Consider the following 25,406-nt stretch of genomic DNA (forward strand, 5'->3'; position numbering starts at 1 on the left):
GGGTTCCGAACCCCCAAGAAGTATCTCTTGAGGCGAACTATAAAACCAAGTGCTAACCAAACCGATGAAGAAACTGTTATAAACCAGACGGTGAAGCACAAAAAGCACATTTCTACGATTTTACAGCCTGGCAACAGTCGAAACAATAAAAAAAGAACCAAGCAGATAAACAAAATAACTAAAGTATCTGGTGGCCCCTCAAAAAAAAGTATCTCGGGGAGCGGCCTTATCAGCTGCGTGTCGAATGCATTTTATTGGGGATATGTGAGCCAACTGTTAAGATAATGCCTGGATTATACAATTTGTCGGCGCCTAAAAGGCGGCAGACGAAAATACCGCTTTCACACGAACAAATATGAAAGTACAGTGGAGCTTCTAAAACTTCAACTTCATGGGGAGTTAGATAGTTAAAAGAGACATGGAAGTATAAAAACAATGCATTAGTTCTTAAAAGATATTATAAAGACTAAGAGTTCCTTAAACTTAGAGTTAAAGTTTAAGCAGTTTTCCAGAATTTTAATTCAAGTTAACGTAAGCAATAACTTTACATTAAGAATACATTCTGAAGTCCTTTGACATTTATGCCCTATTTAATTTTAAAAGTACATACATATAAACCCAAGAAAATAGCAACACTTTACCTTAAGAATAAATTAAATCTTAAAGTTCTAGACAATTCTGTGCCATTTGCGAAAGACGGCCTGCTGTGCGAGTGTGAGCGTGGGTTTTTGAAAAGTAAAAGTCTTTCCTTGCTTTCGGGGGGCAAATATAGTTAACCTTTAACCTAAATCGCGAGTAAAGAGCAACAGTTTCGGCGCTCTTTGATGCCGCGATACTGGTATACGTGTAGAACAGTTAGACAATAGAGCAGTAGCCATGTGGCAGGCGGTTACCGGTTTTTCTGGCTTTCTTTCTCAAAGGAAAAGACAATACAATAAAAAAAAAAAACGGGGCAAAGTCAGGTAAAGACAGACAACCCTTGGGCCGAGACGGGGGTTGTTTGCTTTGCAATCTCTCGTTGTATCTCTCATTGTGCCTTTGTTTTTGTTTCTCAAAAGCAATGGCCAAATCAGCTGTTTGGGGAGAGAGCCACCCCCTTGGGTGGCAGAGGAGTAAGAGTGAGAGAGACAGATAAAAAAGAGCGGAGCTTGCGCTCTATGAGCTTGAACTTCAAATGCACTGAGACTGAGAGCGAGCGAGAGAGAGCCAGGGGGCTAGATTGGGAGCGTGCTCCGTGTTCAGTCTGTTTTTACAAATTTTGAATTTGTCTTTGTATATCGTATAACAGTCGCTGGTTACGAGGAATTTTCATTTTCATTTCGCAGCGAACGGCGCACCAGTCAAGAACAGAGAATCGGCTAAAAAGACGGAATTTGGAGTCGAGTCCGGACTGTAAATCGGGAATCCATTCGCAGATTGTTATTCTGCCCGAGAATTCGGACACTCGATAAAAACACAATAAAAAGACAGAGGCAAAAATGCAACTGCAGCGAAAAGTGCTCGAGTGTTCGAAGGTGTGAGTGTGTTTGTGTGAGCGCCTTTTATCGATCACACGCTTCGCACCACCACTCGTCCCCTCGCTCCTCCTCCTCCTTCGCCAGCACCTACCTCCCCCTGGTCCCTCCCTTCTCTCCGTGCACTCCAATTGAATTTCAAAGCTGAAAATCGGGAAATTATACAATTGCATTCGCAATTACGACGTATACACGTTCGTACGTACAGCACCCCCGAAAAAAGCTGAGGAAATCACAAAAACACACGAATCAAAGACACGGCATAGACAGGAGGGGAAAACAAAGTCAGCAGCAGGGAAAAACGCAGAATAAAAACAAAAACACCACCAGTCGGAAAAAAAGAAACAAGGAAAAGGCAGCGGAAAAGCAAGGAAAACAAACATTTTATAGTGACCTCAACTGCAGCTGCAAGTGCAAGTTAAAAATACACAAAAAACCAAGCGGAAATAATGCAAAAATAGCAGAAAAGTCAAATAACCCCAAAAGTTAACAGTAAACCAAAAAGCACAAACGGGAGGAACTCAAAAGCAAACTGTTTGGCCCGCCGCACAAAGAGAGGAGTTCTTAATCGCTCGTAAACCCATTTAAATATTTACTTAAATATATAGGCATACGCCTCTATCGTCTGTGAATTTATCAAACTTAAAAACGAAAACAAACAACAAAAAGAAAAACGGCGACAAAACTCAATAACAATTGACACATGCACACGCACAGACAAACAAACAAGAGCACAGTTAGAACAATTGCAGTGGGAGAGCGCGAGTGAGTGAGCCAAGTGAATGAAAGTGTGAGAGAGCCAAGATAAAACTTACGCTCCGTCGGTGGGTCTCTCTATCATCATCTCCCCCCACGCTCTCTCTCTCTCCGTCCCCCATCTGTTCCACTAGCGGAATCTCGCTCTCTGCTGCTCCTCCGCTGCTTTGGCCATTCGCACGCGGGCACCGACGCCAATCGGACGTTCCTCCTCCTCCTGCTCCTCCATCTGTCCTTCTCCACTCACACTTTAACTTCTTCGCGAACCGCCTCCGCCGTCGCGTGTGTGTGTGTGTGCAGAACAAGAAATTCGAGGAAGCCCGGGAAATCGAATTATAATAATTCGCCGTAACAAGGTGTAATTTTCGGTGCACCATGGTGGACATAAACACCTCGAATCCCGGCAATGCCGGCAGCAACATAAACTCCGCCTCCTCCGCCCGCCTGCGTCGTTTCGAGCGAACGGACAGCGAGCTGGCGTGCGAAGAGGCGGCCAGGCTCACCGCCGAGCAGAGTCCCGAGGATGAGGACAACCAGGACAATGAGGATGAGGACGATGACGAAGTGAGCGACTACGGGGAGTTGCCACCGCCGCCGGACGGCGGTTATGGCTGGGTCATCTGTTTCGCCAGCTTTATGTGCAACATGATCGTGGACGGCATTGCCTACACGTTCGGCATCTTCCTCGAGGAGTTTGTGGCGTATTTCCATGAGGGCAAAGGCACCGTGGCTTGGGTGGGCAGCCTCCTGTCCGGAGTATACCTCAGTGCCGGCCCCATTGTCTCGGCGCTGGCCAACAAATATGGCTGCCGAGCAGTCTGTATAGCCGGCAGCATCATAGCCTGCATCGCCTTCGTCCTGAGCACCTTCAGCTCCAATGTGAGCATGCTGATGGCCACGTATGGATTCATGGGTGGCTTTGGCTTCGGCATGATCTACCTGCCAGCAGTGGTGGCTGTGGGCTACTACTTCGAGACGAAGCGGAGTCTGGCCACTGGCATCGCCGTCTGCGGCTCCGGCTTTGGCACCTTTGCCTTTGCTCCGCTGGCCACCTATTTGCTGGAGGAATACGGCTGGAAGAATGCCCTGCTCATCTTTGCGGGTTTGATTCTCAACTGTGCCATCTTTGGAGCTATGATGCGACCCCTAACCTATCCCAAGAAGAAGAAGGTGAAGCCCCTGATGCAAAGGATGTACGAGGAGAAGCAGCTTCAATTGGAACGCGGCTCCTTTGCGGGATCTCACTTTATGGTGCAGCTGCCGGATGGAACCATGGAGCGTAAACTGAAGATGCCACTGAATGCGGATCCCGGTGTGCATTCCAGCTTGAATCTGGAGCTACTGGCTCAACAGGCCGGAGGCGGTGGCCTCCATCCTGTGTCTACGCTGCCCACCATCACAGAGTCCAAAGTGGTCGATGTGCATCAGCAGAATGGTGCTCAATCGCCGCCCAATGGTGACAGCAATGGTCAGTTATCCGCCAGATCTGCAGCTGGAGGTGGCCGTCGGCAGCACAGGGCTTCAGAGTCGGAGAACAGCCCGTATCATTCGCAGGATGCCATGACCCGGAATGCCTCACAGCCTGCTTTCCTGGCCGGCGACCACCAGAGCTTGCCCAAAAACGGATCGGTACCATCGTTCAGCCGGGTGAGGAAGACCTCCGCATCGGAGCGCTATCAACCCTCGTTGGCTGCCATTAGGGCTTCGTCGAGGGGTGACTTAGAGGCTGGTGCCGGCGGAGATTTCATCTCCTCCAAGCTGTCGCTCTCGCAGAGACAGGGAGGCAGCCAGTCGGGCAGTAGCGGTAAAATGGTTCGTCCCATGTCCCGCAAGGATATCTTCTACTCTGGATCCGTGACCAACCTGCCACAATATCAGTCCCAGAAGTCGCTGACCAACTACAGGAACTCGGTGCTCTCCCTAACCAAGTACGAGAAAAGCATGCAGAGTGTGGCCAAGCTGGATCCCCTGGCCGAGGCCGAGAAGCATCGCGAGGAATACGATCTGTGTCCCTGCCTGGGCATTCCCGATTCCGTGAAATCCGTTGTGAACACCATGCTGGACGTGAGCCTGCTAAAGGATCCCGTATTCATGCTAATCGGAGTCTCGAATATCTTTGGAATGGCTGGCCTTTATGTACCCTTCGTCTACCTGGTCGATGCGGCGAAGGAGCATGATATCCCCAAGAACGATGCTGCGATGCTGCTGTCCATCATTGGCATCACCAACACCGTGGGCCGTGTGTTCTGCGGCTGGGTGGCGGATCTGCCGCAGGTGAACTCATTGCTTCTCAACAACTGTTGCCTGCTGGTGTCCACCATTGCGGTCACATTGACGCCACTGTGCTACAGCTATGCAGCCTACATCACCATGTCCATATTCTTTGGACTGGCCATCTCGGGATACATCTCGCTGACGTCAATTATCCTGGTCGATTTGCTCGGCCTGGACAAGCTCACAAATGCCTTTGGATTGCTGATCCTGTTCAGAGGATTCGCTGCCCTCATTGGAACGCCTCTGGCAGGCGCCATTTATGACATGACGCACACCTATGACCTGCCCTTCTACATGGCCGGTGCTCTGTTCGCCATCTCCACGATAACCAGTTTCCTGGCTCCCTGCCTAAAGCGATGCAGTCCCGAAGAGGAGACGCCCGTACATGTGGAGACTCTGACGCCCATTGACGAGGAGCAGGGCGAGGATGCCGAGGACGACGAGGACCAGCCCATCACCATTGTGCCCAAGATCATCAAGACGCTGGCGAGTCCGCAGCAGGAGGAGGGACATCCGCAGTTCCCGCAGAAAACGAATGAATCGAAGCTCTAAACGGGATCAGCTGGATCAGTGTGAGAATATGATGAAGAATTTATGGGTCATTGCGAGGGGGCTCAAGATCCGGTGAGATATTTTTCTATTTACTTATACAGCAAATAACGTGGAGAAGGAGATGATCAGAGATCGAGCGCACCTATATACAAAAGCAGAGGAAATGCAGGCGGATATATAGATATATACCCCGCACCACACATATATATATATATATACCTTTAAGCCTAGGCAACGACGGAGCGGAGGACGTGATGGAGATGAAGAAATTGAACTTTTCTACCAAGAGAACTCAGCTTAGCTTGCGATAAGATAGAGAAATCAACCTTCGGCTATATATATAAACTATATTACGCTCATAAATTACCGATCGAAAACTGATACTGATCGTTTTTTTGTAGATTGCAACTGTTATACAGCAACCACTAAATATTGTAAAGCAACTTCTATTATTATAATTATAATTTGTTTGTTAAAGCCCTACGATTACTATGATTACCACTATTATTACTATTAAAAATTATTGTGTACGTACTACTACCATATAATAGTTGTTGGCCAGGTGTTATAAATGTGTCATAACTTAGCGATATAGCGTGTGTGTAAACTGTAAATCGTAGCAAAGTAGAAACGAGAACCGGAAGGTGGCCCCGATTAACTTAAAAGCGGCAGAGCAACTATGGCAAAACTAATAAATTGTATATTTTTTAAGCAGAGAGAAAGAGAGTTGAACGCTACACAAACTATATTAAAGAAAGAAAAGCGAAGCGACACAAAGAACCGCATTAAGAACTAAAATTGTTTTCAATTTTACACTAATCATTTAGGTGGCAAAAACTCAAAATACAAATTTACGGCTCATTTTTGTGTAAGTTACTAACTACTAAACTAAAGTCCAGCAACAGAAAACAAAAAAACCAAACCAAGAGAACAACAACATGAATTTTTAAGGCTTGTGTGTGTCTGTTTTTTAAACTATCCAAATCTATATATAAATATATAGCGTAGTGGCTACAAACCAGAAGCAATACAGCAAAAGCAAGTGCAGTTCTATACAAACGAAATTGTTCACGCGGCTAAAAAACTAATTAAACAGTATAAATAATAATAATAATAATATATAAACCACAAACAATATTCTAAATCTGTTATACGCATAAGGACAAGGCAACACAGCAAACTGAAAGGAACGAATGGGAAACACATCAAAAGTAACATTTAGAACAATAAGTGTTGAAGGAATGATGAAAGCAGCCAGAAGAATAGTAATAAATAAAAAAAATTGCCATACATTTTAAAAACTATAAAAACCAAGGTGTCTTATTTACAGGGAATTTGAATTTATCTTAACTCTAAAGAATTTAATTAAATTTAATTAAAGGCTTATCAAAAGAAATAATTGATTCAACGCTTTTCAAGAACAACATTGGATTTAGCCGACAGTCAAATTAATGAAGAACGGAATAAGTACTTATATCAAGGGGGGACTCGTGAATACTTTTAGCACATTCATAATCTCCCTGGGGGAGCTATGTATGGCGCTCTAAAAACCATCGATCATAGGTTCGCCTTGGACTTAAAATATTGCGCTTATCAACGAATTTGAAGCCCCCTTCGATGTCGCGGGCCTCTGGGAAATCAGATCATGGCGTGCTTACTAGAAAAACCCTCTGCCCCAAAAATGATTAGCCTAATCAATGGGCCACGAGGGAGTTATGGCTACACTTAGCCAACATTACTAATTGTGGCGGAGTGGGGGGGCCGCCGACGATATCAGCTATCAATCTAGTCTGTGGACAAACACTTGCTATCAAACTCTATATATATAACAAGCCAAGTGCTGCGAAAACAGCAATAAAAGAATACCTCTTCGGCCAGACGAAGCTTGTTCAATACAGACCCAAGTCAACGCCGATACAGATATTACAGCAACTGGAAAACAATCGAACCTCCTCCAATACTTGTCAACTTCATAGACAGCAGTGGTCATAAAAATATTACTTAAAACAAGTGCCATAAATCAATTTCATTGGAGGTATTCGTAATACGGGTTGAATTTTTGTAGAGCTTTGGGTAATTCTACCTCGTAAATCGATAAATTACCTGTGAGCAACAAGTATCATAAAACTTAAAGGGAACTATACCAATAATTCAATTAAATATAACTATATAACATTGCAACAAGTGAAAAGTAATTATCTGCCTCATATAATTACTTTAAAGCAAAAAATAGCATTTCAATATGATCTATTAAAATAAAATAATTTATTTCCTAACTTCCTTAAAAAGCTCACTTACCTCAAATAGTTTTTAGATATGGAGCCCAAATATGTAATCGATCTTTAGTTATTACAATTGGACTTTATTTCATATCCTTTCAAAGGGCCAAAGATCAACTCAATCTTTAAATGAATTAAAAGTCAATCTATCATAACTTAAAGTGTTAATTTCTTTTCATCAACATAATCAATCTTTCCTACCCTCAAAACTGAAGATTATTTAACGGACGATTTGTTTATAAACAGAAATTAAATAATAAAACACTTGTTTTCGATTTCAATTTATAACCTCCCATTAATACATTACATTCAATAAATAAAATACAAATGTTGATATTACTAAATTCTAACCCCAATTGTATATAAATCCTCATATTGTTTCCCCAGTTTAGTCTTTGTCTAGCAATTAAGAACGAGACTTTGGACACACACAAGCTCCATTTGCTCGGCCTGTTGGTTTAGAATCCCTGTCCTTTTATCAATCCGAAACCTCATCCATGATACACTCAATTACGATTAGTATGCAAGTGGACGAAACGCCTACTCCAGCATTTCAACTTGGACTGTCTATTGATAAGCGTGAACAATGGCACACACTGGCACACACATCGAGCAAACAAAAAAATAACAACAAAGAGAACGAACTAGACGGAAGCCCACTTGTACTGCTGCTGATTAGAGAGTGGTTCGAGTGAGTGGGAGGAGGCACAACAAAGTGGTCAACACCTGTTGGAGGCCCTTCCGCGCTAGGGGATGATATTCGACAATAAAAATCCTAAATCCAAGCCCACAAAAACAATTGAAACTGCCTGGCAACAGGCATTCAGTCCATGCGTCCGAATAATTAAGGCCCAGAAACTATGGCAAAATTTTGTTGACATCAACGTTGTTTCCCCGGAGACCCATTGTTGTTCTTCCATTCGAATATCATGTGACAACACCTGAGAAGAGTGGCGAATATAGAAAATATATATAGGAAAAAGAGAGCGTGGAAAGGCCAAAGTAAGCAGAAATTGCATATAAACACGACGGCCAGACCAGACCAGGCCAGGCGAGGCGCTATCGAAGGCACGCCATGACAAATTCCAAAATACAATATGAAAAAATAACATTAAGTAAGCGTAGAGCAACACGAAACACAGATACTCTGGTCACAATGCCGGTTAAAAGTCCACAAACTGACTTGCTTTTCGATTATCTTGAAAGCAGTCGTTGACTCCGCGTTCAAAACAATAACAAGATAAATAAACTATACTGCCGACAATAAAAATTAACTTAAACATTTTTAGTAACTAAAAAAATATCAATTGAAAGAGCATTAAACAGCACACAATATTGACAATATATGAGTTGGTATTGGAAAATTATATAAGCAAGAGCAACTCTCAACAATAAATATAAAAGGAGTTAAGGGATTTTATATTAAATGATTTTAACCACATAATACAAATGTATTAATAATTGAGTATCAACGAAATAGTTGTTAACAAGGTATAGTTGCAACCTTAAGGTGAAAATACGGATATAATTCCAATAATATTTATACAACCTCTGCTCAAAGTGGAGCTACTCGTTGAAAAGACCATTCACTTCGATGAATAATTAATTCTTATCAACAGTCATCAAGTGAAATGAGATTATAAGCAGAAATTAGCCAAAGTGCAACTCAGCACGAATGATGCAGTCAATTCCCATGTATCGGACCAATTCCCAAATGGTTTTACTAATCAATATTGTGCAATATCACTTACCCATTTGCTCCTGTAGCGGCTGCAGTTGTGGAGTTGTGGGTGGCGGTGCCTGGGCCTGTGCTTGTGCCTGTGCCTGTGGAGGCACAACCGGCACAAGCTGCGGCGGCGGCTGTTCGATTAACACAGGCGATGGCTGCTGCAGGATGTGATGCGGCGGATGTGGCAGCAAGGCTGGCTGAGCTCCATCCGCTGGCATGGGCATCGCACCGGTCCAGGCCACCGGAATGGCGCCGGGTGGAGGTGCTCCGCACTCGACGAGTTCCTCGTCGTACTGTCAGAAAAAGGGAAGACATATTTTAATATAATTTATTTCTACATGAAGTCAGCTTCGATTTTTATGCATTTACCCAACATTTAAAATTGTTTTCTTTAAGATTTCGCTTTTAAATCTTGCAAAAACCGAAGCAAACCTCTTTGTATGGCATCATCACTTACCTGTTGCACGGGAGCCGCTCCTGGATGTATGGGCTGTATAGCCATCTGACCATCTTCGTAGATCTGCATGACGTTCATCTGGTGCTGCATCTCGTGCATTTGCGGATCATAGATGGGGTAATTCGGACTGAGCATGCTTGACGTTTCCGAGGAGGGCAGCGAGGAGCTGTTGTGGTTCAGTTCATCGCCCACATTGGGAACTCCGCCATTGGGATGTACGGCCACCTGTTGCTGTTGTTGTTGTTGCTGCTGCTGTTGTTGAAGCACTTCGGCGTATTCTTCAGCATACATTGGAGCTGAGTGCCAGATTTGAGGGACAACTCCTTCCTGCTGCTGGACACGTTCATCCACTGGCACTCCAGCCTGTACATCTTCCGGCAAGTATTGGTATTCCGCCGGGTGCATAACAGGCTGGTAGTACATGTAGTTGTACATCTGAGTTGGATTGTACATCACCGGAGCTATGTACACTGGTGTCCCGGCCGCCTGCTGGGCGGCAGTCGCCGCCGCAGGATTGGGCGGAGGCTGCAGTTGGGCATGCTGTGGCGCAAAGTAAGGCGTGGGATACGGGCCGTATGCATAGGCATGCGGTGGAGGATGGGCGTAGAACGGCATGGGCTGCATCTGAGCCTCCGGTGGCGCCTGAAGCTGCTGACCCATTTGGTCAGGCTGCAGCTGCAGGCCGGGATTGGATACGGGCGCACCATCCGGCGGTGGCAATTGCTGCGGTGGCAGGGTAACTATTTGCTGCTGCTGTTGTTGATGCTGATGCTGCTGCTGGATATGACGTGGTCCATGGTAGTCGTTGCGGCGCATGCTACCACCGCCGCGAGAACGCCCTCCGCGTCCTCCTCGTCCGCGTCCACCCATTCCGGGAGTGTGAAGATTGGGGGATCCGCCCTGGGGACCCATATTCATGGGCAATTGCTGCAGGTGTTGCGGCATCAGGGCGTTGCCCTAAAAGAAAATAATTAGGATTATATTAGCGGAATTAAGATGACTTCTATTCTCTCGCTACGCACCTGATCTTGTGGCATGTCTCCATGTCCGATGTAGTGGGGCTGGGCTCCCCCAGGCAGATAAGTGGGCACCGTGTGCGACCATCCATGCAGATTCACATTGGCAGTGACATTGTTCACAAACACATTGGGAAATTGCGTCTGGATCATCGCCTGGTACGGATTTCCTCCATGCGGATGTCCACCGTGTTGGGACATGTACAGGTGAGGATTGAACAGAGGCTGTCCAGCTGGAGTGAAGGCCTGGACGGGTGTCATTAGATTGTTGTTCCCCGAAGGCGAAACAAGCGTGCCGGAGTTGCTGTTGCCGTTATTGTTATTATTATTGTTGTTGCTGCTGCTGCTGTTGTTTCCGGCTGGTGTTGGCTGCGGCGTCGATGGCGTGGAAATGGGCGTGACGGCACCGCCACCAGCCCCTCCTCCAGCCGATCCTCCAGAGCCAGCTGCCGCGGAGGCCGGTGTAGACGACGACGCTGATGACGGCGGCGCCGCCTGCTGCTGCTGCGGCTGCGTTTCCTGCGCCATGGCCAAAAAGCCTCAGTGCGGAACTTGGCTAAGTCCTGATTGGTAGGTATTGGTGGCTTAAACGAGTCTCAAGAGTCGCAGCAGGCGCCAAACATTGAACTTGCGTTTGCTGTTTTGGGAGAGAGATGGACATAGCCATTAAAAATATATTTCTATGGAGAAATACATTATTGAAAGAACTCGGCTAGTTATATAAAATAAAAACAACATAGTTCGATAAGTTATTTAACTGCTTTAAAAATCGTAAGAGCCCAAAGATTCAATCACTGGAGTGACACCAGACAGTCTTCTTCTTCCGAACGTACCGAAAACTCTAAATAAATTAAATATTAAGTAAGTTTATTAACATCTCGGCTGCGTTGGATAAATTTCGTTTATTTCGGACGCAAGTAATTTGCAATTAAGATTCTTTTCATTCATTTTCAATTCACGCCACTCCGCGTGCCACAGACGGAACTTTGGCGCAGGCAATCTGGCAACGCTGCACAGCTGTGCCTATGTAATAAGAAAATCAAATAAACAGAGGGAGCGGGACGGGGAGAGGCAGACGGCCGTGAGGTGGGGTACGAACCAGACACATCATAAAATTCCGAATAAATCAAAACAAAAAATCACCAGGCTGTTGCAAGAGGCAGTGTTTTTCTGCCCAATTTCTGTGTGCCACACGCCGAAAGTAAGCCGCCCGCTAGAGATGAGCAGATGATTACTTTTCGCCGGGTCACGAATATCGGTCACGAATGTAACAGGTTCAAAGGCCCAATTTGGCCGATTTGTCGGCAGTGTTTACCGGGGAAAAACTAATTTTCAACGCACCAACGGCAGCCACGAACTCGTTTTGAGTGCTTTTACTGACACTTTTTATTTTTAGTAGAGCCAATTGCGGCATCTGTCACTGTCGCTCCAACTTGAAAATTACTCATCTCTGCCGAACACAACACACACACATACGCACCGCCACACGCACACCGATGCAGGGCAGTTAAAAGAAATTGGAAAATAACTTTTGCTTGGAAATTGGGAAAAGGCCGCAGTCTGGCGAGAATTTCGGTTAAATAAAGAAATGCCTTGCAATTGGAGCAGTCTGCGGCTTTGGCTTTATGTAAATGCCGTGCCGGGAATCGGATTCAATGTCCAATGGCGACCGAAAAGAACACGTTGAGGCACGAGAGCGGCGAACGCTGAGGAATTTTACGGAAAGTGGAGGAGAGCGGCAGCGGGCGAAGGAGGTGGTGGAGCGGGAGTGGCGGCGGGGGCCTTTATCGAACGTACCTTTTGTTGAGTCGCCAATTGAAATCAATTTCGGTTTCGCAATTTGATCATATTTTATGCGTGCGGCAATTGCGGCGACGGCTGGACGGACGTTCCTCCTCACTCGCTCTCTTCCCCTCTCGCTCGCACCACACACTCTTTGCCACGATAATTCCGCAACTTTTACACGCTGCCTAGGCTGCTCCAATTAACACTGCTGCACACACTCACGCTCACGGGGGCGGGGGGTCACAGGTTGCAGGTGAGAGGACACCACGCTGCACTCTCAATAGAATGGCTGCGATCCGATCCGATCCGTTTTTTTTGCGGGCCACAAACGTTTTATTGTTCTTTATTTTTCGGCCGAAAAACTAGTGCTGTCAAAACATCGATGGCACTATCGATAAGAGACGAAGTGGATAAATCAGAATCGATACCGCAATATTATCGATATCATAGAACGGAATGTCTTAAATAGTGTGGCAGCGCTGCGGAAGAGCGCCAAGTTTGACACGTCATCTGTTAGAAGAGGACAAAGCAGCATTAAATATTAGACACACATTGTTTGCTTTTATTTATGCAATATTAATTATGCAATGAACATTATTACAAAAATTCGCTGCACATCAACAGGGCTTTCCATTACAACTAACTCCATCATTTTGAATGCTCGTAGCTTTTTTTTTTAACACTTATGGAACAAGAAACGTTGTAATTGCTTAAAAATAAACACTCAGATATATAATCGTAAAGGTACTTGTAATGTATTGGGTGTAACACTAAGAGCATAAAGAGTCTATGGGGGTCCTACAGAAATCTCTATGAATTATATCACTGCAAAATTGATTTAAAATCACATAGAGATTTCTGTGGCCCCACCTGTATTTTGTATGTGTATCGAACATAATCCGTGTTCCGATGCCAGATTTTGTAGCTTTTCATTGCTCATATTTTCCATTTCGCTGTCGACCAATTTGTAAAACAATTTCCCTAATCAGTCTTTACTATAAGCTGATTGTACTTTTTACAGGGTATACGCAAGCATGGTATGTATTCGGCCTCGCCCTCATTATTTAGTATATCTTGTAGATTAGCATTTAACAGTAACCGATAAATATATAGTATGTAGTATTGATAACAATGATATGGCCACCAGATCCAGGGCCCAGTAATAACATCATGATATATCTCATATTCTAACAATAGGAAGACTAGTGCTGACAGCTGCGATCCAAATAAATAATTTAATATAATTAAAGATTTCCATATAGGATATTTTAAGAGTTATAAATAAATATCTCAAAAGCTTAAAGGTTTGAAGTATTTTAAACATAAATATTTCGATCGCAACTGCCGATATTTGTACAGTAACATCAGTTAGTTAATCAAGTTAATAGACGTCGTTGAAGATTCGTTAGTTCTTTGCTTTTAGGCCCGAGGCAACACAGGGATTATTGCTGGTATATATCCATGTAAATATAACACTTATCTAGGTACGATCTAGGGGTTATAAAAATAAACGACACGCACACGCACAAAAATACATATACAAACATCAATCGAGTTGCTAAAGTAATTGTCGATGGCTGCTGGTTAAACGCTACGAAGGGTTAAGATCCATTCGCTCCTAGGGATCATCATCATCATCGATTTCTCCAAGCTCGATATCTGCAGATGGGTCAGCGGGTATAGGAACCGATGGCAGCGGCGGTGGAGGCGGTGGAGGAGGAGGCGGAGGAGCAGGTGGCATCGGCGGCTGTTGTGGTGGCTCCTCAGCATCCATATCAATTTCAATAGAGTTCTCCCGCTCCGTTATCTCTGGCATTTTAAGGGAGAAGCTGCTCAGTTTCCGTTCCGCCGATCCCAGCGAGCTCTGTGAGTCCGCCTTAAGGAGAGTGGTTCTCCTCTCGTTGATCACACGCAGGGAGTCATACATTTGCTCATCGGCGCTCCCACCAGCTCCAGCTCCGGCCAATCCTCGTTCCATCGAACGTATGTAGAACACTGAATCATCCCGCTCATTGGGCACTCCCTTCTTGGGTCTGTAAAACTGTCGGGAGCTGTTGCTCCGGTAGAGCGGAGCCGCCGTTGGCTTCTGATCCTCTTCCTGTTCGCTCCGAGCAGATGCCAGGGGCAGGAATCCCGGTCGAGCCTTCTTCGGTGGCAGACTGCTTGTGTGATGTTGCAGTTCGGTGATCTCCTCGTAGGAGTTCTTGGGTTGCGGCGAATCCAGCAGCTCCTCCGGCTGCTGGTCCAGACACTCCTCTGGCACCGCAGGCTCCATACTCGACTGTCCCGATAGCTGACGCACTGGTGGAGGCGGCTCCGAGCACACTGATAATTGGCTTCTATTGTAAGTAAAGGGTTTAAGTTATGAGAATATTTTATTAATAAATTTAAAAATTTCTTACCGAAATTCTCTGTCCACGGAGGGCGTGGCTGAGGGCCCACTACTATACCGCTTGGGTGAGCGCAATATCGACTTGGGGATCACCTCGGGACTATGAAGATCCACTTGGACCCGCCGCGATTCAATGCTGGAGGTACGACTGGCCATGGACGCACAGCGAGCCGTCCAGCGGCCGCTGTACGAGGAGTCCGACATGGTTGAGTTTCTGGAAATATTCACACAATTCACACATTTAACGAAAGCTTAAAACTATAATTCATAAATACAAAGTTTTATTAAGAAGTGTTTCAGGAATAATGAGAGATTTTAAAGCAAGCATTTAATATAACAAGATTTATGAAAATTTAGTGTTGTTTCCAGCACAAACTCACCGCCTGTGTCCCAATGGACTGCGACTGTGATCGCGTGCCTCCTCCTGCTCGATGGGTCTCTGGCGGGCTAGCACATGCCTCTTGGCCGTATCCGAGCGCTTGTTCCGCTCGCTGCGCTTCTCTGCCCCCGTGCTAATCCCCACCAGAGGCGGACCACTGCCGCCGTCAAAGGAGGAGGCCTGCCAGTAGACGCGACCCGCAGCCGGTGGCTGCAACAGGGAGCACTCCCTGGTGGCTCGTTGGATCAGGCTGGATGAGTTGCTTATAATTCTGGCCGACGAGGAGGAGCCAGCTCCTCCTACGCCGGCATTCGAGCCCGATCCCGAGCCCGAACCGGGTCGCATCTGACGCACGCGACGCACACTGCTGCTCGAGGATTTGTGCGAGTGTGAGTGATGCGAGTGACGGTGATGGTGTCGATGGCGACGATGCGAGCAATACAGTTCCCATTCCAGCGGCGACAGGCGGTTGTTCAGTGAGAGCAAATTGTAGTAATTAGTGGCGTTGGCTATGGTGGCTGTAATGGTGGAATTGTGGTTGTGGTGGTGGTGGTGGGTGGTGTTGATGTTGGCATGACTATGAGCGGAAGCGGAAGCACCGCCGACGCCGGACAGATCCGGAGCGGAGCCGGCCCCCGAGAGGCGGCGCCACTGCGGGCAGAAGCGTGTGGAGGCGCTGATGGTGACGGAAGCGGGATGCGGATGCGGATATCGGATTCAGATTCAGTTTCAGTTTCAGATAAAAAGCGACAAGCGGGCGGGAAGAGCGAGAAATAGCCAATTGGATAAGTGAATTTATACAAAATTTAAACAAAATGTTATTGCCCATGTGGTGATCTCCCCGGACCCATATCTCCCCGGATTATACCTGAGTGATCTGGAGAACTTGACCAGTTCGGCGGTGAGTGCCTCCCGGTCAAAGGGCTGCTGCTGGTGAGGATGCGGATGCTGATGTGTGGCCGAAATGCCAGCCGCCTGTGGCTGCTGGTGTCCATCGCCGGGTGATGATCGGAACACTCCAAAGTGCTGATCCCACCGAGAGGACTGGTATTGAGCACCTTTTAGGGGAAACACCATAAATTATTAAAAAATATTCGTTCTATCCCCCGGCAATGCTCACCCATCCCGCGTCGCTGAGATGCAGAGCTTCCCTGGTTGCTTCTCGAGGGATTCTTATTGCTCCCTCCTCCTCCTGCTCTCAGTCGTGCTGGAACTACTTTGGCTGCCGAGTCCCTAGCCTCGAAGGTCATCACACAAGAGGCGACCACAATAAAGCCACCAAAGCCCATGACTATGGGACCCACATAAGCGAAGTTATTCAGATGGAAGCCCTTCAGGTCGTTCTTAACGCGGACCGTGACATTACCCCTGATCTCAGAGCCCATCGAGAGATGATCTGCATAGTAGCCCAGGGTGGCCATTCCGGCACCGAGGAGCATTAGGGTGAGTCCCAGGATCAGTGCCCGGCAGGCATGCCACAGGCACTTCGAGGACATCTTGCCCCGCACCACCTGAACATTCCAGGTGGCACCTGAGGCAGGATGTGCCCGCCTCAGGTTGCCCAGGGAATGTTTCCTCTTGGTGGTGCCACCGCCACCGGAGCGACGGGATGGCATGGCGAAAGCTCCTCAATAACTTTTACTTGGAATGGAGAGCATCTAATTTTGATTCTGGAAAGGAGAGAAGATAGGGAATATAATGATTAAATTTAAACGGAGAGGAGATATAGAGTTGGTAAGTTATTATTTAATTTGTTAAGAATTAAACCATATATTTTAAAACATTAAAGCCCTCTTGACCTTCAGGTAATGATTATTAAATCTGTTTAGTTCTTAAAATAAAATTGTGACCAATACATTAAAATAAAGATTCAAAAGAAACACTTTAGCATAATTAATTTAATTTTAAATAGCTTAAACTAATTTGTTTCGCATTTTAAATCTGTGGATGCATAAATTTTCCATGAATATTAATAGCAATTTGCACAATTTAAATAAATTTATCAAACTATTTAAACAGATGATAAAGCGAAATATATGAGATCCATAAAACACAGACCAGCAATAACATTTAAACCAGAAAACATTCATAAAAAGAACTCCTGCGCCATTATTATAAATCAAATGTAATGTGACCACAAATTCATTGCACCAAATACGTTGGATTTAAGCCAAGTTTATAGACCTGTTTCTATGAAAAATACGAGATTTTTCTCATACCCTTCTCTACACATTTCCCCACCTGTTGTCCCTGGAAGGTCACCATCATGCGTGCTCAGGGCTGTTTGCAGACGAAGGTGGCAGAAATCCGGCGGTGGCGGTGGATTCATCCGGAGGATTCATGAGCTAGAGGCGGTGGACAGTGGCGCACCGGTGCTGGCTCCAAGTGCTGAACAATTAAAATCCAAGGCACAATGCCAGCGACGAGAATAGCTGAAGCGGCTGACAACCGCGTGACGGGGCTTAAAGAATGGCCAGAAGAATGGACGGACGACAACGACACTCCTTCAGGGGCCAGCTAAAGCCGCAATTAAAGCCAAACAAAACGCACACTCCCGGACGACAGACGTTAGTCCGATAACAAGGCTTACAATGTGTCCTGCGTCCTGCGTCCTGCCTCCTCTCTCCCCCAGCTTTTGGCCAAGTGCCGGTGCTTGACACGCTTGGCTCAAGACTCAAGAATCATGAATCCCAGCAGCCTAAATATAGACTTGTACGGCATTCATCAGCTGGGGTTTTCGGGCTAATTGCAAAGGACTTGCGGGGTTTCTTTTGAAAAGCTTACTTTGGTATCAAAAGCTGAGCCAAAAGGGAGTTATTTTGGGTGCTCTATATTTGGACTCCATATCGACAAAGGTTTAGAAAGTGTCAGGTAAGAAATAAAATGAATTAACATATATCAAATAGACAAAGATCTGGTAAAAAGAGTCTTATAATTTACTGTATTATACAAACAATATTGTACCAGAATATACTTTAAATATTTTCTAACAATTTATTCCCTTGGCATAACCTTACTAAAAAGTATTTTGCGTTACTTACTAAATGCTGTTTTCTTTATTTAGAAATAATATAAAATGCATCCTAGCTTAACTCTTTAAGTATTCTGCAGTGTGTGAAACACTTAGAAAAACACTCCAACCCATGGTCACTAGTCATAAAAAATGCATGCTAAATAAATGCAACATATTTGCATTTCATGAATATTTAAACAAAATGCCTGCAACTGTCGCTGGAACTATTTGCTTAGTCTACGTATTTAATGATGATTTAAACCTGATACTGCCACATACAACAACTTGTTTTGGGTAGAAAATATAATCTATGCACTAATTAAATAGAATAATTAAGTCAATAGATTTGTTTTCAAGGAAATACAAGTTGAAATTAAATTCATTTACAGTTTGTTAACTAACAAACAAAGTTTGACTTTTAATTAACATTTGATTAAACAGTTTATTGACTTCATGCATTATTTAATCTAAAGGTAGCTGTGTGGTTTAGTTCACCTTTAATCTGTGCAAAGTCTGTGAATTTCAGGGGAGTATGCCCTCACACATAATGTTTCCCAAATCGGGGCTCAGATTGTCCTGGGGGCCTAGGCCCGCATTTTGTTGGCTTACTTGTTGGTTCTTTCTTGGAATTCCTTTGCTGCTGCTAATGCTGCTGCTACTGTTGCTCCTGTCGATGGTGCTGTTGCTGCTGCTGCTGCTGCGAGAGCCTTTTGTGTGACCTAAAAGCAGATTTGCCTTCGCTCCGTCTGTATGTATACTGGCGTGTGCATATATTTTCGAATCTTCGCAAGGGGGCACCCACTCAGTTGTCATCGTTGCCACTGGCCTCTGAACTTGGCTGCGACCTCGCCAGTCGCTAGCATTGCACCTGCAACACCTTGTCAGCGGCAACCGTGTGATTGTTAATTGAGGATGCGATTAATTTTCACAGGTGAGAAAGCCTGGCCGCAGGCTGTCTCCGTTCCCGTTCACTACGCGTCCACTTGTCAGCTGATTGGAGACGTCTGCAACCGAGCAGCATCCACGCGCGTCTGATAAGACGGAGTCCATGCGAAAGAGTCCAGAGCCACAACACACAGGCCAATCATCCCTCATGTTATCGCTCGCCCAGACGCCCATTAATCCTCTTCACACAAATTGGTCGAAAAATACAGTGTTCATTGGGCGGAATGAACCACATGCGCTCTTTTATATTTAAGGAAAGTCCTTAGAGAGGGTAGAAAGGATAAGGGAGGTTTTACTGTGACTGTTTTAATGTGGCGCCCTCTGGTGGAAGGAGCTTGCTTTAAGGACTTGTTTGTTATGGCAACTAAAGTATAAGGCTTACAAGGACACTGTCTTATATTGTATAACACTAATGAACTGCTATGGGTGCTGGTGTTTTTCTTATAATTCACTAAATGCTTTTGAATGCTGTTTGGACTGCTTTACCTACTTATATTATAGAGTCTTATATTATATCACAGGTTTGAAGTGTTATCTACTGCTTTAACTAGTTGTTTCCAAAGGACTTCCGTTTCCATGTCCTTCAATCGCACTGCTTTAACTGCTTGCACATCAAGTACTGTTATATCCCCAATATTTTGGTTTGCTGCTACCACTAAATATCCTTGTAGTTAAATGACTGTTTTCTAGGTATATTAAATCGACATTTTAAATGCTAATTTTTTAGGGAAATCAATGTTTTTGGTATATCATAACTAAGCCAAAATTTTATTAATTTAAATTCGGAAAGCGGGTTTGTGCTAGTTTTTATCAGGTTAAAAAATATGCTTACTAAGTTTTAAAAATTAGAAAGTTAAATTTTTTGTCAAATTTTTGACAATATTAACGATGTAGCACCTTATAAAATTTTGAAAAAATTTAAACATTTTATTTTTCGATCAGACATGTCTAGATCGATTCAGATGTTTATGCTGATCAAGAATATATATGATTTATAGGGTCGGAAATGACTTCTTCACCGCTTTGGAAGCTTCTGACTGATTATAATACCCTGAAAGGTTATAAAAATGTATTAGATGGTTGAAATTAAAATATTTAAAATATATTTAAAAGAAATTACATTTTCATATCAACCTCTTCTGCGCACTGCTTTCTTTGCTCCTTAAAACCAAACTTTCGGAAAGAAAATCACCACAGTTCAACACCCCTGATGGACTTCGAAAGGTGTTTCCACCAGAGCAGGCAAGCCACCACTGGGAGGGGCAGAAACTTAACGAAACCAGGACCTGCGCAATGAGAGCATCCTGTGGGGAAACCGATACCCCAAAACGAAGCGAAGACGAGCCACGAACAGGACATCAACAACAAGCGTGACCAAGTTCCTGCCTCACTTTCGATGGCCAGTCATTGGCGAAGTCTTCAGGCGCGTTGACGTTCCTAGCAGCGAGCCGGATGCCGCACTCCGATACCGAATCCCCGACCAAAACCGTGTCGTCTATTGTACGTGATGCAGTTCTCGCCGTGATTATTTCCGACTGCCTTCGCTTCGGTCCATTGTGGCACTGCAACTCGATGCAAAGTACAGGCCATTCGAGTGAATGAACGAATGCATGAGGCACCTGAATCTGAATCTCCTGCCAAATGCATTCGCCAATAATTGATCGATCCCATCTGCCCTTGTCCTTTGTGCATATAATAATCGGGTGTGTATAAGTCAAAGCTTCTCAAGGAATCCCAAAAACCAAAAAAGGGAAGTGACGTGAAGAGTAAATTCAGATTTTGTTTCCAACTAACGATCGTTCCTAGAGCACATATTAAGTTAATCAATAAGGATACGACGATAAAGTGGCTTTATCCCCTGCTTTATGTAAATTAATCAAGTTGATATTTACGTGACTCCACCCGGGACGGAAAAACAAATGGCCAAAGTGCGTGAGACGCCATAGGTGACCCCAAAAAGAAACCCAACCAAACCAAAAACCGGAAACGAAATCGGAGAAGTCGCGCTCGCGTCTACCAATCGAGTCCAATGCAGTTGGCCAAATGTGCGTTAGTTAGAGCCGACAACTTCAGATTGCAAAATGCGTTTGAATGAACCAGCACAAAAAGCGCGACCCAGAACTAAATCAACGATAGAAGCCACCAAGTCATCAGCTGCCACCGCCATCGCATATTCGGGACACCGCTCCCCGGCGAGGCGGCGACAACCCATTGAATGTTCCACAACCTGCAACCTGATCAGGCTGTTCCTCCTCACCACAACGATCATGGGCGGTGGATTCGTGCGGGCCAAGACCATCTACGAATCAGTTAACAGGATCCAGGCACTGGATGACATGGAACCCGTTCTGGGACATGCGGTCACTGTCAAAGTTCCCACGGAGAACTCATCCACGGCCTCGCCCACAGCTCCACCTCCTCCGCTTCTGTCCACATTACGGAGCAGTTACGGTAGGCAAATTGCGAAATTGCTACTCAAGTTTTCCAGGTTTCCAAGTTTCCCACTGTGGAGGGAATGCGGCGGCAGCGGTTAATGCATAATTATATAATTGGATTTCAATTATCCTGCCATCTGCCAAAGGGTGGCACTAGTCTATTGCCTATTTGCTTTGGTGTCCAAAATGCATTTTACAATTCATTCCGTAAATGTCTTTGATTTTCATTACTCAAGATGATGTATGTAGGCACTGAGACTAAATTAAAGATTTTATTAAATGATAAATCTAAATGGAAGATGAAGGTATTATGAGTGAAAGATGTTAATGTATAGAAACGGGTGTGGTTGCATTGATATATATATTATTTTCATAGTTTATTAATTAGTTTATTACGTGGTAAATAAGATTCTGAATGGGTTAATTAATTTACATATAAAATCGCTATTACTTTTTATTGGCTTAGAAAAATTTAAATAAAACTTCACCCTGCTTTTAGCATTTAAATTAAATATTTTAACTTTAAAAAAGAGCTCTTTCATTTACAAATACTTTTAAATATTTTAACTATTCCTAAACTAGTCTCAATTTATAGTTCACAACTAAAATTAAAAAGTTATTCTATTAACTTTTAGACAAGCCTTGACAGTTGCTTTTGAAAGCTTTGGACACATGTCAGTTATTTTTTATTTACGAAATTCTTTCTAAAGAATTCAGGGAGAAAACGTAAAGGGAAGTTTTTAATTTCTTTAATATTGCTTTGAATTTTCAATTAAAATTATGCCATTTTAAATAGGAGAGCTTATAAGTTTTTCTATTGCCATAAACTAAAGTTTTTAGTTAGACAAGTTTGAGAGTTTTACGCTGCCTTGAATTTATGATGTTATTTCAGTAAAATTATAGTAATTAAAAACAGGAAAACAAACTTTAAATTGATGTAGACAAAAGTGGTTATAATATATATTTAATTATTTATTTTATTAGTAAATACAAACAAACAGCAACTACCTTTGCCACATAACTATTATTGGAGCCTTAAATTTAAATTTATAGGATGCTATTTTTCCCGTATTAATAAAGTTAAAATAATACAATATCAGCTCTGTATTTTCTGAATCTCAAATATATTCTGTGAGAAAATCAAAATAACTAAAACAAAACCTAAAAAACCAAACAATAGCTCATCCAGGAGGCAGGCAAAAAATAAAAGGGAAAAATGCAGTTTGACAAATTGGGTTACAACGGATGACAGGCCAAATATTCCATTGTTTGCTTTCGGTGGTCCAAACTAAACATTTGTATAATCCCAGGAGGTTGTCGCAGTGTACTCTCAACGAATAAACAAACTCCCCCGCAGCCAGCGACAGACTTGGCATTAGCATACAAACCTATATATACACACACATGAGTGCCTGAGCCATGTCATCAATTCTCAACTTTCCCCTCGCTTTTCTCCCTTCTTCCCTCTCTCTCTCTCTTCTGTCTCTCTATCTCTCTTTTCCCCGGACCGTATCCAGATTCGAATGAAATCGATAACTCCTTTCCAGCGGATGGGACCAGTCGGGCCTTGGAGGAGGATTCCGAGTCAGACGATGCCGATTACGTCATCCCGGAGGGGGCTCAGACATCAACGGCGTCAGCAGCGATCCTCCCAGGAGGTAAATCCCAGGATTTAGCATCGCTATCCCTACAGGCAGCTGCCGTTGGGACGGTGGCGCCCAAGACCAGTCCAGATTCTGGGCGGATGAACTCCTTCCAGCAGATCGGCAGCCAGAAAGTAAATGCCTTAGTGCCGGCTACAGTGGCCACAGTGGTGGGCTCGTCCAACAGCTCCTCCGTGGCAGTTGGACCCACGGAGCCAGCAAGGAATCGAAGTAGCAATGTGCGCACCTCAGCCGTCAAGGTGGACAGCAAGCATCCCCTGCCCAAGGGTCAGAAGACGGATGCTCCCATGCTGAACTACATCTTCGATACGTTCTCCTCGGCCAACAAACATCATCATCATGATCAGAGGTGAGTCTGGAAATCCTGGGTAGTAAAGGAGTCTTTAAATATACCTGGTCATCCTGCTGCAGGTATGGACCCCACTTCGAGGATATGCAGCGAGTGGGTCAGGCCACCAATCTCACCGTGCAGGCGGGTTCCAGCATCCACCTAAACTGCAGGATCTCATTGCTGCAGGATAAGACTGTAAGTTGAGTTTGGAAAGAGTGAATTTAAAAGATTCTCTATAGTTCATTAAGTATAAAGTCATTCGGACTAAGATATATAGAAGCTAATATCAGTTATACGAAGGATATAATAGTATCTTTCTTTGGTTATTTTTTTATGGCAGCCAAATTAATAATTATTATATTATTATATTAGGTCTCTTGGGTGCGCCACAACACTCAAGAGGAGGATAATGCCCTGGATTTGCTCACAGTGGGCATGCACACATACACGGGTGATAAACGCTATAAAATGGAGTTCCAATACCCCAACAATTGGCGACTGAAGATAACCAATGTAAAGAAGGATGACGAGGCCATATACGAGTGTCAGATCTCGACCCATCCGCCCCGTGTCATCCAAATAAACCTGCATGTGAATGGTATGTATAGAAAACCTTAAAAACTACCCCATAAATTAATACCTATGAACCTTTAAACAGCTCCCAAAGTGATGATAGTGGATGAGGTGGGGGATCCACTCCAGGAGAAATACTACGAGATTGATTCCACACTGCAGTTGTCCTGTGTGGTGCGAAATGTGGCCATGACCAGTTCTGTGGTATTTTGGAAGCACATTGATAACATCCTTAACTATGATGTAACTCGAGGGGGTGTTAGGTAATTCAACTTAATAATTAATGAAGAAGTATTTTTTGTATAAATATAATCCTTATCCTTGGAATTACAGCGTCAAAACGGAACTGATGGAGGATGGAGCAAACTCTACGCTTTCGATAGCCAAGATTAGCAAAACGGACTCTGGCAATTATACATGCTCCATTAGCGATTACCAGAACTTTACCATTGTGGTGCACATTCTGAATGGTGAGTAAAAAACCACTATCTTAAAATAATACAATATTATTCCCCCTTCCAGGCGAAAGCTTTGCCGAACTGCATCACGGTGCCGCTGGAGTGGTTCGTGCCACATGGTGGCATCTGGTAATTATGCTCCATCTCCTGGCACTCCTCCAGCTGACTGCAAGTAGGTTAAGGTGGGAGTTTAGCTAAGGTTCCCGATGATTTCCATAGGGGTAGGCTAAGTGGGTGTAAACAATATGATGGCGATAACATCGTTTATCCTGTAGCACTTTTTGTTGATTAATTGTAAAGTATTTGAATTTGGATAGGGCAGTTATTAGAAATAACTAAAAACGCAGCCTAAGTTTAACTGGCTATTATAGATATGTTTCTACGTCTATCATCAATTTGTACATGAGCAGGCACGCCTAGGATTAAGTATAAGCTAAGCTAAGAGTAATAGGAACGGCAAAGTGGTCCGAACCGAACCGAAGAGAAGAGAGGCCAACGAATTTCCCTAGCAGAAGGTGTCAGACATTGTGTCAGAGCTATGGTCTAGCCTAGAGATATAGTTGATACAGGAATGTAAAGCATAATGTAATCTAAGTCACTACAAACAAGTTCATTATCACAAACGGGGCTGGCATAACTTAAGCTTTTCGCAGAGTGGAAACAGCAGCAATCCTGTGTGTGTGGGGAACTACTCAATGTTGAACTAATATAAATAATACGGTCATATACATATTATATACATACACACACACACAAACAAACAAAAGCATCGGTCAAATGATATGTTAATAAACAAATACTCGTATGTATGCAATAATAAAGTGAACTATAAATGAATACATAACGTATTTTAA

General features: G+C 44.2%; 4 protein-coding genes across 14 annotated transcripts in view; 2 read left to right on the forward strand and 2 right to left on the reverse strand.

The window, feature by feature from the left end:
- Window positions 1–12,758, reverse strand: part of Usp10 (ubiquitin specific protease 10) — a 27,687-nt gene extending 14,929 nt beyond the window's left edge. For 2 of the 6 annotated variants that reach the window (XM_020945803.2, XM_086829789.1), the window contains exons 1-4: window positions 12,585–12,758; window positions 10,584–11,214; window positions 9,562–10,518; window positions 9,127–9,397 (exon numbers count right to left, since the gene is read on the reverse strand). In XM_020945803.2, the coding sequence (XP_020801462.2) occupies window positions 9,127–9,397; window positions 9,562–10,518; window positions 10,584–11,105 (1,750 nt within the window). In that variant the 5' untranslated portion in view covers window positions 11,106–11,214; window positions 12,585–12,758. Of the gene's footprint in view, window positions 1–9,126; window positions 9,398–9,561; window positions 10,519–10,583; window positions 11,215–11,410; window positions 11,525–11,676; window positions 12,331–12,374 lie in introns of those variants that run through there. The other 4 variants (XM_086829790.1, XM_086829792.1, XM_086829793.1 and 1 more) reach the window with 4 other exon arrangements.
- On the forward strand, window positions 2,225–6,406 carry LOC110178619 (monocarboxylate transporter 14). Its single transcript, XM_020945804.2, has one exon. The coding sequence runs from the start codon at window positions 2,646–2,648 to the stop codon at window positions 5,094–5,096; it is 2,451 nt and encodes an 816-aa protein (XP_020801463.1). The 5' UTR covers window positions 2,225–2,645; the 3' UTR covers window positions 5,097–6,406.
- A 143-nt stretch (window positions 12,759–12,901) lies between the features above and the next one.
- On the reverse strand, window positions 12,902–19,889 carry LOC110178621 (uncharacterized). 5 transcript variants are annotated; one of them, XM_086829797.1, is made up of 7 exons: window positions 19,631–19,889; window positions 18,756–19,352; window positions 16,254–16,803; window positions 16,002–16,191; window positions 15,135–15,809; window positions 14,765–14,968; window positions 12,902–14,701 (listed from the first exon to the last, which is right to left on the reverse strand). In XM_086829797.1, exons 3-7 carry the CDS (start codon window positions 16,747–16,749, stop codon window positions 13,981–13,983), a joined length of 2,286 nt encoding a protein of 761 aa, XP_086685923.1. In that variant the 5' UTR covers window positions 16,750–16,803; window positions 18,756–19,352; window positions 19,631–19,889; the 3' UTR covers window positions 12,902–13,980. The 5 variants fall into 5 exon arrangements, with proteins under 5 accessions (XP_086685923.1, XP_086685922.1, XP_086685924.1 ...); XM_086829796.1 differs by having other exon boundaries at window positions 19,582–19,889; XM_086829798.1 differs by having other exon boundaries at window positions 15,135–15,500; window positions 19,578–19,889.
- Window positions 19,890–20,467: 578 nt separating this feature from the next.
- dpr20 (defective proboscis extension response 20) lies at window positions 20,468–25,388 on the forward strand. 2 transcript variants are annotated; one of them, XM_020945826.2, is made up of 7 exons: window positions 20,468–21,542; window positions 23,044–23,539; window positions 23,602–23,716; window positions 23,894–24,119; window positions 24,180–24,357; window positions 24,428–24,564; window positions 24,617–25,388. In XM_020945826.2, the coding sequence occupies exons 1-7, from the start codon at window positions 21,173–21,175 to the stop codon at window positions 24,748–24,750; spliced, it is 1,656 nt and encodes a 551-aa protein (XP_020801485.2). In that variant the 5' UTR covers window positions 20,468–21,172; the 3' UTR covers window positions 24,751–25,388. The 2 variants fall into 2 exon arrangements, with proteins under 2 accessions (XP_020801485.2, XP_020801486.2); XM_020945827.2 differs by having other exon boundaries at window positions 23,074–23,539.
- The last annotated feature ends 18 nt before the right edge of the window (window positions 25,389–25,406 follow it).

Source organism: Drosophila serrata, unplaced genomic scaffold (assembly GCF_035046125.1).
Source record: "Drosophila serrata isolate PLE 108 unplaced genomic scaffold, ASM3504612v1 contig_217, whole genome shotgun sequence".
NCBI classification, from domain to species: domain Eukaryota; kingdom Metazoa; phylum Arthropoda; class Insecta; order Diptera; family Drosophilidae; genus Drosophila; species Drosophila serrata.

Bases quoted from the DNA above. Each gene is read 5' to 3' on its own strand.
- LOC110178621 (XM_086829797.1), bottom strand. From the start codon at position 16,749: ATGCCATCCCGTCGCTCCGGTGGCGGTGGCACCACCAAGAGGAAACAT. The intron at 15,810-16,001 runs GTATAATCCGGG...CGTCACCATCAG, and splicing joins AAGTTCTCCAGATCACTCAG to CGCCTCCACACGCTTCTGCC. The intron at 14,702-14,764 runs GTAAGAAATTTT...TACTTACAATAG, and splicing joins TCCGTGGACAGAGAATTTCG to AAGCCAATTATCAGTGTGCT.
- dpr20 (XM_020945826.2), top strand. From the start codon at position 21,173: ATGCGTTTGAATGAACCAGCACAAAAAGCGCGACCCAGAACTAAATCA. The intron at 23,540-23,601 runs GTGAGTCTGGAA...ATCCTGCTGCAG, and splicing joins CATCATCATCATGATCAGAG to GTATGGACCCCACTTCGAGG. The intron at 23,717-23,893 runs GTAAGTTGAGTT...TTATTATATTAG, and splicing joins CATTGCTGCAGGATAAGACT to GTCTCTTGGGTGCGCCACAA.
- LOC110178619 (XM_020945804.2), top strand. From the start codon at position 2,646: ATGGTGGACATAAACACCTCGAATCCCGGCAATGCCGGCAGCAACATA.